Below are 11,997 nucleotides of genomic sequence, written 5' to 3' on the forward strand. Positions count from 1 at the left end.
ACAGATGTACACTGACCTTGGAGTGAAGTATTTGCTGTGCAGTGAAAAGGTTCTCTGAGTTCACGCATCAGTACCGTGGCCCCTTTGAACCCTGCAGCCCCACATCCACATGAAGCAGTGTGGAGTCAGGCTCTGGAAAGAGGATGACTGTTAAGTGAGGAACTTGTTCCCTCTTGTGGAGAGAAGTGCACGCTACAAGTACAGACAGAGGCGCTGATGCAGATTGTTGTTTAACCTCCGACCTGCAGGAGAAAATGGAATAGAACAGTTGACAAAACAGTCTTATCTCAGCATCCTTTCAGTAGCTTCCCTTTATTAAAATAAAAACTCTCTTATAGAGGACACGCACGCAATTATTCATCAGGTCATGCTGTGGTTAAAATACAACCAGTTCACACAGTAATATACAGAAAGTCACTCCCAAATCAGAGTACGCAAAAAAACAATATATGTTTGTTTGAAAATGTTAAGAGCATTATTTAAGAAGAAACGCATTCTATATTTATATTATAATATTTTTTTGGTGTTTAAGTTGATGAAATGGTATTTTTGTGTATCAAGGCTACCTTTGCGTTTGTATTATTTAAATTGTGTCATATGTTATTGTTTTATTTACAGTAGACTTGCTTTATGAAGTGTTGTTTTGCTATGAATATTTCTTTATTGTAAAGTTTGTGGAAACCTGGTAGAAAAACTGGCCTGATGCAAAAGCCATATGAAGCTGGATAAACAGACAAACATGATCTTCATCAGCACAAGGAGTTGTTATTGTCACAGAGAAAACAACAAATCATTTCATTCAAAAATGTCCTTTATTTCTGTCTGATGAAGGACCTATTCTGAAAGCTTGCAGCAGTAAATGGCAGCAAAATTATCTGTATCCATCGTCTTACACACTTGATTTGTGATTTTAAATTGGAAGGAACAAAACAATTTCAACTCTGACAAGCTCAACATCTGTTTCCAGTCAATTATTATTATTTCTTTTAACATGTTCAATAAAAAATTAAATAAAAAATAAAAAATGCTACAAGAGCAGTCCCTTTTTCATATAATCGTTCTTAAGGCGTCAGTTCACCCAAATCACAAAAAACCCCAAAGTATTTCCTCTCTTAGCTCTAGGAAAGTGAAGCCATGCAAGTCATTTGGACCTGTTTGAGGTTTCTGCAACCACCCTAATAAATCTGAGGAGTGTTGCTCCGAGGATTTCTTTCCAGAAACATCGTCCCAACAGAGATCACTACAGACAGTTATCATTGGAACTTCTTTTGATGAAAACATGTTGAAAACTATTCATTAAAAAAACAAAACTGACCCTTTAAATGCACCTATTTAACCCTCTGTGGTCGGCCGCCACTGAAACAGCGAGTCTTGTAGCAGCCACATCTCACACTGATCCCAGCTGGCTCACCAGAGGGCAGCATCTATCCACGAGCCACAGACAAAGCTGTAGCAGGGCCGAGAGCTCCTGTGGCCAGTTCTTTGATATTTGTCAAACAAAGGCTTCTGTGTGTCTGAGGGGAAATCACAGCAGAGCTCATCTTTTGAGGTCGGCGTTCTGTTCAAGAAGGGCAGATGTTTGTTTCATGGTGCTCGTTCAGAAAGTCAGACATAGATGTGGACACATAGAGGACAGTCAACTTTCATCTCACACTCTCAGAAATAAATCCATAATAATCTGGTGGCTAGGATTATATCTTAAAGCTAAATCGAGCCAGTAGCCAAAAGTCCTCTTTGAACGTTTCTGTACTGTGTGTATTTGAGTTGAATAAAGCCTAAACTCTCTGCTCCTTCATCTGCAACTCTCTATTGAAACAAATCAACAAAGGTATTACATGCAATATAATGATTATTGGCCTCAGCAGTGTGTGATTTCATTGTTCATTTCAGTGAAGAGTTCAAAGGAAGTATAATAAACCTTTAGACCATGGAAGATGACTTAAAAAAAACACAGTACCTCATTGTTCTTAATCGTTAACCATCGCTCCACCCTGATGTCTTATCACTCGCCATTATTTGGATGAAGCAAATCCATTACTTCAGTGTGACAGCAAGTAAAATTGAAATACAGAAACAAGTCCACACGGGTCCCTGTGATCCGACTCCATTCTTGTCTGTATTTTCTGATGCTCCGACCCTGATGGCCTGCAGGGATTCTGAATGCTGGACTAAAGTGCTTGCGATGTATGTTCCAGAAGTGGCGCTCCTCAAGGAACAGTTGTAGGGCCCGTGGGAACTTTTCCTCTCCAAGTGACTGCGGATGGTCAACCAACCCGCTTCGTCCATGTGTTTGGTAGTGTGGTGCCTCACAGTCCCGTCTGAGAGGTTGTGGGAGCCGTGAAACCAGTGGACGTCTCCGTCTGGGTAAACATTTCTGAAGGTGCAGATGGGGCCTTTGCTCGTCGCATCACCCTCAACGATCCCGGAGCACTCTGAGAGGAGGATCAGAGGAAGAGTTTTAAAATGAACTAACTTAACTTAAGTAACAAGATACTTCATATTTTCATTCAGCATCCATCAATCATCAAAAACAACCAAAAATCACTGATTCCCTTCATATATAAAAAAAACACAAAACGCCAAATGTGTTTATAAGATATGGGGGTTATTTGAATCGATAAAACTGCCCAACAGTATAAAAGGAAGTTCACATGAGCTCAGCCAGCAGCTGCATTAATCATTTTAATTAGACATTCTGCTAATTCAGAAGGATTTGTAAGTTGTGACTAATGTCTTTATCAGCTAAGAAAACATTCTTTAAAGCTTTATAGATTAGCAATTATAAAGGACAACTTTTAGGTTGCCAAGTTGTAAAAGATCAATTTTGCTGGTGGTCATCACAACTTTTTAGCTTTTGAGCTATTCATCAGGAAAGATCCGCTAAAAATCCTTTAATTGGCTGGTTCAACCATTAACTTTCATAAAGGCTCCGTTTCTAATAAGCCTCCAGGTCTGTAGTAAGAAAATGCATGCAAGTATAGTGAAGTCATTAATAAAGCAGAAAACTTAAATTAGTTTTTAAGCAATAATCTCACCACACGTGAATTCATCATTTGAAAAGGGTGGTGGATTTTCTCATTTCCTTCTTTGCAGTAAATAATGACCTTTCAGTTTGTGTGAGAATTAATTTGGGTTCAGTTACTCTACAGTTCCATTAAATGGCCTTTGGCCCTTGCTGTCGGAGGATAACAACCAGGCAGAGGAATGTACTCTACAACCTGATGACTCGTAGGTTATATGATTATTAAAGGTCTATATAAAACATTAATATGTTACTTACAAGTGTGTTTTACACCTTCAGTCCAATACTCGATGCATGTGAAAATACAATGCTGTACCGTTCTAAAAGCTTTTTGACATTTAAGTTAATTTTGCTGTTATTTTGTAAAATGTAATGTATAAGAATTTGAATACTAACTTGGATTAAATAACTTGTAATAGTATGTTTTACTCTGTGGTATTAGTACTTTTACTCACAGGTAAAAGTGGAGCAAATATGAATAACTTCATATACTGCATCATTAAAATCTGATGTCATCTAAGTAAACCAGCGTTTGTTGAACCTCAATACACACAAAGCACTTTGGTGAGTAAGACTGTTAAAACTTGTGTGTGTTTGTTGACTGTAAAACATGACAGGGCGCGTTCAAGTACAGAACCACCAATGCTTCACGTTATTTGCCACCGCTGTGAATGAGGAAGTAGCTGTTGTATTTCTACCTTTATGAGAGTAGTACAAAGACTGGTGAGTCATGTCACTGTGAGCCAAGTGTCCACTGACCTTGTAACTCCACTCTAACATAATCGTGAGAGGCTCCCTTGTTGGACTGCAGCTTGCACATGTAGCGCTTCGCCGTTAGTGGCCCAACTTGTTCCAAGGTGAGGGTCAACCCTCCATGTTTGTACTCGCAATGGAAGTCGCTGAGAGTGGGCGTGTGGTGCGTGATTTTCCCTTCAACGTCCACAGAGCAGAGAGAGGTGTTGTCTTGCGACCACCTCATGTGCTTCACGGCCAATCCTTCCAGAGACGAGGACACGTCGCAATTTAGCGTAACCTGTTGGCCGCACTCCGCAGCGATGTCGGGGCTCACTCTTAGCTTGACAAGCTCTGCAGAAAATACAAATACAGTACCGAGATTTAAAGGAAACGAAAAGCTCCTCAGCACAATCTTCCACTTCACGTTACCACCACGTTACACCCTGATCTTCCTTTAAACTTTTTAATTGGAGACTCGATCACTTTAAGCAAATCCTGCTACTGAACAAATGAGTTTAAACAGGATTAAAATAGCTCCACATACCTTGCGTTGTGAAAAGAATTGGGGTTACGAGCCAGGCAACTGCATAAAATAATGTGAACCCCATTGCATGCAGCCTCTTGGAACTGACCCCAGGAGGACCGGTGCTTTTCCTCAGCTCCTCTCCTCTCTGCCTCCTTATGGCGTTTGGTGCATGAAAACCGTCCCTCAGTCCCTGAGGGAGCAACGTTAATGATTACAGCATAAGAAAGAGGAATTGCCAGGAAGGCTTATCACTGAGGAGAGGGTGTGTGCTGGACCCAGAACAACAAGGCGAAGGGAAAGGAAGGGTGGTGTTTAATGTGTGTGTGCGGCGAGTGAAGGCCTATTCATGACGGAGCCACAATCAGAGACTTGTATGTCGGCCTTTGAAGTGCAGCAGCAGTGTTAGTCTGTGCCATTTTCACTGAATTCAATGCTCGTATAGATTTTTCCCATGAGGTCATTGTGACGATCTGAAAGGCTTTAATCTATTATTATCCAAAGAGTCACTTTCACTCCGTTGACAACTTTGTGATGTCTCATTGTAACTTTATTAGTCATTTTATTGGAAGCCGTCATCTGATCTTGTTAGATGTTAGATGATTGTCAGTAAAACACGCACATAACATGTTTCCATCACTTTAGAGGAAATTGCATTGCCTTACATTCATTTCCCGGAGATTTATCACTGTTTGCCTGATCCGCTTAACCTTAACCTAAACCTAAACCTAAATTTGTCCTCACCTTAAACCAAGTCCTCACCCTAAACCGTATTGATTTGTGTTGTGGACACACACACACACACACACACACACACACACACACACACACACACACACACACACACACACACACACACACACACACACACACACACACACAATCAAAATGTCAAAACAGTATTAGTTTCATGAGACACACAAATGGCAGGTGAGTGAGATAACAAACACTACCTCATGCTTGTGACCTTCACACAGCAAACTGTCAAACTGCGAGAGGTATGAAAGTTGAAACACAATATGCTATGCAGCTTCTGTTTACTTGGATCGTCTCTATAGTCATTTGTTTCCTCTCTTACTGGTTAGGTTTTTTTCTCCATTCATTCTTGGACAAAGACTTCAACGTATCCAATAAATAGATAAATAGGGAAAATGCACAGTGTGCCCCAGGTGTTGCTTGAAAATCTTTGGAAATGCAGTCCAAAATCAGATCTAGTTACATGTTTTTATCAAAGGATACTACTATTTCCTATGTAATTATCACAAGCAAATACCAGACGTGACCAAAATCTGCTCTGAATTGATCCTACACAACAGCTATTACCCTCCCTTTAACACAGACATGCCTCATTGTCCAACAAATCTGTTAAACACACAAAAAAGCCATTCTATTGCATTAAGTGACCTATTCCTTCTTTGCAGGCAACAAGACCAATGCAGCTTATTTTAAAATTGCCCACCGCTATATTTTCCATTTCTAGAGAGTATCGCAATTTCAGCTCAACATAGTCACTAGGGATGCTGGGGTATCTGTGTCTACACTGCTTTACCACCTGGACGAGCCGAGGGAAATACAACACATATTACTTTTGGACTAGAACATAGAGCTTGAGAAAACAACTATATATATATATATATATATATATATATATATATATATATATATATATATATATGACTCGCATATGAATTTAAATGACATCTTATTCTTAATCCAACAGCTTCAACTCTTCTGGGAAGGCTTTCCACAAGGTTTAGGAGTGTGTTTATGGGACTTTTTGACCATTCTTCCAGAAGTGCATTTGTGAGGTCACACACTGATGTTGGAGGGAAGGCCTGGCTCTCAGTCTCCACTCTAATTCATCCCAAAGGTGTTCTATCAGGTTGAGGTCAGGACTCTGTGCAGGCCAGTCAAGTTCATCCACATCAAACTCTCTCATCCATGTCTTTATGGACCTTGCTTTGTGCACTGGTGCACAGTCATGTTGGAACAGGAAGGGGCCGTCCCCAAACTGTTCCACAAAGTTGGGAGCATGGAATTGTCCAACATCTCTTGTTATGCTGAAGCATTCTGAGTTCCTTTCACTGGAACTAAGGGGCCAAGCCCAGCTCTGGAAAAACAACCCCACACCATAATCCCCCTCCACCAAACTTTACACAATGCAGTCAGACAAGTATCGTTCCCCTGGCAACCACCAAACCCAGAGTCGTCTATCAGATTGCCAGATGGAGAAGCGTGATTCATCACTCCAGAGAACGCGTCTCCACTGCTCTAGAGTCCAGTGGCGGCATGCTTTGCATTGCACTGGCCATGAAACCCATTCCATGAAGCTCTCTACACTGTTCTTGAGCTAATCTGAAGGCCACATGAAGTTTGGAGGTCTGTAGCGATTGACTCTGCAGAAAGTTGGTGACCTCTGTGCAGTATGTGCCTCACTGACCCCGCTCCGTCATTTTACGTGGACTTCCACTTGTTGGCTAAGATGTCATTCCCAATCACTTCCACTTTGTTATAATCTGACAGTTGACTGGAATATTTAGGAGTGAGGACATTTTCACGGCTGGACTTGTTTCACAGGTGGCATCCTATCACAGTACCACACTGGAATTCACTGAGCTCCTGAGAGCGATCCATTCTTTCACAGATGTTTGTCGAAACAGTCTACATGCCTAGGTGCTTGCTTTTACACACCTGTGGCCATGGAAGTGATATATATATATATATATATGATGGCAGTGTTATCCTTTAAAATCACATCTCTTACGCATCTAGCAACAAAGTTCCATCATAATAAGCATTGATTGCACAGAGACTAAGTAACTGAGAGTCATTTACTTAATGAAGTACTATGAGATAAGGAGCGACAGGGAACAGAGCTGCCAAACAGATCTCAGTCACAGTCACAGTCACAGTGTTCTTCTGCAAAAATAAGATTATTATGTATCACGGACCTATTCGAGGGTTGATTTGTTTACCATGTGACCTTCTGTGTAAACATGTTTTTCTTACATGGGTTCATTGTGTTCCAATCTAAAAGTAATGGAAGATTTATCGATCGCAGCTACTTTACTTGGATCGTACATGAATAATACATGTGATGGAAGATCCTGCATGTTGTTTGGAACCCTGGTGAGGGTTCTTTCAAAAACTGCTGTGTATGTAGAACACATGAATATTTGAATGCAGAAATCCTACACATATAACCAGCTAGAGGGCTCTGGATGATGCTGTGTCCAATTATCTTTTCCTCTCTCCAAATAGGAGCAGCGTCTTGGTATCCACGTTGAGCAAAAAAACAAACAAAAAAACATGGGGTCATCTGGCAAAACAGTTAATGACTCTGGCTTCCATTAGCTGCTACTAGCTAATAGTGCACTCTATGAACTTGTTTGAACCAAACTTAGATCCCAAATCACGCCTATCGAATCAATCAAAGACTGTCTGAGAAAGGATTTGATAACAGCAGGCCCAAATTAAAAGTAATTGAATGCTACGTGCAATCTGCCGCAGTACATATGCCTATGTAGTATATTTATCTATGGAGCATGATGCACAGCAGCAGGAGTATAAATCAGGCATCAGGAGACAAAGTCAACCCGCCGGTGTGGCACTCTAACAAAGCCACGCTGCTTCTTTAGTTCTCGGAGACCACAGTCATTATTTACAGATGGAGTTGTAAATGCAGTTATACGCCACAGCAGTAAGGTTCTGAATCCCTTCACCAGGGTTGTTGCATTTTACTGGAAAAAAAGGAAAGAAAAAGAAAGTGGAGAATTCAAATTAATCTTGCAATCTTGTGTTATAACATCTGCGTACATAATATGCACATCTTGTATGCATGTTTTATACATAATCTGCTGTACTGTTATATTATTGTAAGTTGGTTTGGACAAAAGCGTCAAATGCCTTAAATGCAAATGTAATGTACAGCTTGTATCCCCTGCCTGCCACAGCATCTAATCATGCTAAATACATTCTGTATTCTGGGGTTTTGTTATTTTGCCCTGGCTGCAGGTTTCTATGTGTTTTATGAGGTGGGTTAACGTTGCCATAGCAATAAAGTATTAAATCTTGAATCAACAGTCTCTGGCCCTTGTCACACTCAACACCACTGAGCTCATTATATTTTCCTCAAAAGGCTCCACTGACGGTGTGTATTCAGCACCCTCTTAACGCCCTTCATGTATGATACAATCATTTAATCACACCTGGCTCTTAATAAAACACGTTAACCACCATTACAGTTTCCTGTAGCTGTTGATCCAGCTGATGTAGTTCTCTGGAGTCTATAATCAGCCACGTGGTATTCATTCAGGATGGCGTCCACGCCTTCACTCCTGTATGAGTCATCTAATGGCTAATTCATACCTCCTATAAGTGTTATTCCAGGAATGTTTATGTCATCTAGCTTTCCTTGCTGTGGTCGTTGTGCAGCGGGTATTTTGTCCCTTGTAATATTGCTCATTGCTGTATTGCCCTCAGGTCAAAGTGAGGTGCTCCTCATTCTCCGACCTTTTCACAGCAGCATTTTGACATGTCAGGGTCAACACAGGGGTAATTGATGAGATTAAGTATGGTCCTGTTAGTGTAGTGTGTCACAGTGAGCCAGTATGCACAATAGCAGGGTCCCAGGCCACTTAAATGGAACAGGGCCATAATTAATGTTATTATAATTACACATGTGTTTACCTCACACGTCAAACTGGCCGATACTACCTGTCCTCCTGATTTGCTGTGTTTTGCATGTAATGGCCATGCAGGGCTAGAGGCTGAGGCAGTGTTATACGGTCATATTTAAGTGGCCAATACAACAACACTAAACACTAATGGGTGAGTGTTTGACAGCAGGAAACACACATGAGTAAACAGTCAAACTATGTGACTGAACTCCATGTAGCTACTTCAGTAGAAGGGCTCTGGCATTGTGCTGGTTCACTGTCATGACTCAGCACCTGAATTACACAGAGCCATTGTTTGTGTTTTTAGTAACACCTGTGCTTTTCCTTCTATGATAGGTCAAAATATCTGCTGAGAAAACCACGTTTGACTGGCAGAGTTAGTCGCTGGCAAACCTGCAAATAGATTTTAACAGTGGATGACCCTACAGAGCCTTATATAATAAAAATATACAACGTCCTTAAAGGATGATTTGGGGTCTTCTCTCTGCCATTTCAATGATAACATTGTACTCAGCAAAAGTACAGTAATTGCTTTGCCATAATTACAGTAAATCCCCTTTAAATCTAGAGCCCTGGCTTCAAGTGTAGTTTTCACTCCTTTCCACCGGAGCCAGTTTGACAGCCAGGTACGGAATCTCAGTGAAAATTGAAAATGATATATAGTGTATTTACAGCAGTTTTAGGAAGGGGATATTTTATTTTATTATCATTTAGTAGAACATAATTCATTTTATTTGATACAAAACTTTGGCATCATGTAAACAAACTGGCATTTATGAGGTTAACGTTCTAAAAGTGATGCATATTTGGGAGTGATGATGACCATTCAAGTTGGTTCAAAGCTGTAACTCAGTGAAAGTGGAAAATATATTTTAATGGGGAAAAAACAGGTCCCCGGGAGCAAGGAATTATGGAGCTCGATGCATGAATTATTTTCAGAGACTAAATCAACACCAAACAGAAGTTCTGTGGTTATTGGATTACAAATCTGGAAACTTTAAATTACTGCAGTGCACGAGCAGCTGTTCTTTCATTGCATTGGTCTTGAAGACGCCAGAACAAGTTGCACTCATAACTCCCTGTTCCTGTTGAAAACATCAGTCCTTCAGCTGCTGTATGCTGTCTGGAGACGAAGTCAAGCACTTCTTGGGAATATCCAAGAAGTTGTCGACAGCTGACATTGGGATCAGTCATGCGAGTTAAACGGTCGCTATGTCAGAATGTATTCGGCGAAGGCAGTTCCATAATTCATTTTTGCGCATCAACTCTTCTTCGACTAAAGGCAAAAACCACCTTAAGCAAATGTGGAAACGTTTTTGCAAAATTGAGGACATTTTATGAAATGTTTCCATTTCCATACAGCTTTTCTCATGTGAATCAAAATGTGCATAATAATATGTCAATGGAACAACATTTTAACAACTATTTTAATACTTAAAGCCTCTGTTTTTCAACTAATGCAAATAGGAACAGAATCTCTATTTTTTTTTTTAACCATATCAAAGTCAGTATTTGATATTCTTACTCATTGGCTCATTGACATATAGGTAAAATACATACACCATCGATGAATAATGCTTCTATAACTAACCAGCATGCTGTGAGAAACATTGTATCATGCTGTAATTCTTTAGTGTGACAGTCTGTTCCGGTTTGAACTGGGTTGGGAACCACTGTTGTGTGCCTTGTGAAGCCCATTGAGATGCAGGGTATAACTATGACACTGGGCAAATAAACTCCACTCGCACACACATTTTGTCCCACATTTACTTTTCAAGAGTAGCAGAAAGGAATTACATGAGCTTTCCTTTTTTTTTTACTTTGAACCATCGTCTCGAAGTCATTGGGTTTTTTTGTGAGTAGGTGCTTGAATACAAAAGATGAGGGAATGACCGACAAGAAATCATAAAAGTGGCTTTTGTGAAGATTATCTTGCTGAACAAAATGTGTAAGTATCAAAAACTGGTGTTTACGACAGAATTTATTTTTGTAATGATCTGAAAAATTCCTGCTGTTGTCTGGGGAACCAGTGACGCTAACTTCCGGGTCTGGCTGACAGAAGTACGCCATCCCTGCAGCGCTCTATTCTAGGTGGAGCGATGGGTCAGTGCTGAGATATTCCTTTGAGACATTCTGCTTTTTGTCAGCTTGCCAAAACCTGCCACAAATATAAAACGACTTTGTTGTTTTTAATACCAGAAATTAAGATTAATGAGCACTTTATGAAGCAGTTGCTTCTCTCCATTAGTGTAAGGTATGGAATATAGAGTTCAGTATTCAAGGGGGACTTGGACCAGGCGACAGGACAATGAATCACGAAAGCAATCTTTGTTGTCAATACAAACTTTTTTGGGGTCGGGAGAAAATGTTGAAACCAAAAAAGGTGGCGGTGAAGAGAAAGAAATGGGTGGCGTGGATAATTTAAGTAGCTGAAAAAAAGCCATAACTACTATTGCAAAGGCATTATAAAAAATGTCAGTGGCCTATTTAATTCTCATTTTCATTTCTACAATAAGAGAACAAGAGACATTAGATACGGAAGAGAGATCTTCTAAAAACATGTTAGAATGCAGCAGAATGTGGGAAAATGCATCTACTTAATTGCAAAATGTTCTGGGGGAGGACCTACAGTTCCCCTAAACAGGACCCCCCCCCCCCCCCACATATCAAATGCTGCTGACGCCCCTGTCAGTATCTTTGACTTTCCAGCCAAAAGCGGCGCGGTTGTGGTGCTTATTACAGCCATTAGTGACAACTAGTGACATTCAGAAAATGGCAGGATGCGATCCATGCTATACCCTCTCCTCCTGAGCCGTGAGGGGAGCAGGGAGGTGAAGCAAGGCTCTGAATCGTACAGTTCTACGAGTAAAGGAGAGCAGTTTGAGCAAAAACCCCTCTCTTTATTGCTGGCTGCACGTAAGTACCAAGGGACTCGCTGCCACTCAAATAAAATTGAGCCAATTTTACCAAACAGTAAAGCGGAGCAGCTCCATGGATCTACCAGGCGATGATTATAGGCTTTTTTTTTCTTTTAGAGT

General features: G+C 40.6%; 1 protein-coding gene across 1 annotated transcript; it reads right to left on the reverse strand.

Annotated features, from left to right (window-relative positions):
- Positions 1 to 787: 787 nt before the first annotated feature.
- LOC311010895 (uncharacterized protein) lies at positions 788 to 4,951 on the reverse strand (the record flags this gene model as incomplete). Its single annotated transcript, XM_084005538.1, has 4 exons — positions 788 to 2,432; positions 3,782 to 4,108; positions 4,302 to 4,473; positions 4,946 to 4,951. 4 exons carry the CDS (start codon positions 4,949 to 4,951, stop codon positions 2,035 to 2,037), a joined length of 903 nt encoding a protein of 300 aa, XP_083861664.1. The 3' UTR covers positions 788 to 2,034.
- Between the last annotated feature and the right edge of the window lie 7,046 nt (positions 4,952 to 11,997).

This window comes from Eutrigla gurnardus (assembly GCF_963514095.1).
Source record: "Eutrigla gurnardus genome assembly, chromosome: 3".
Taxonomy (NCBI): domain Eukaryota; kingdom Metazoa; phylum Chordata; class Actinopteri; order Perciformes; family Triglidae; genus Eutrigla; species Eutrigla gurnardus.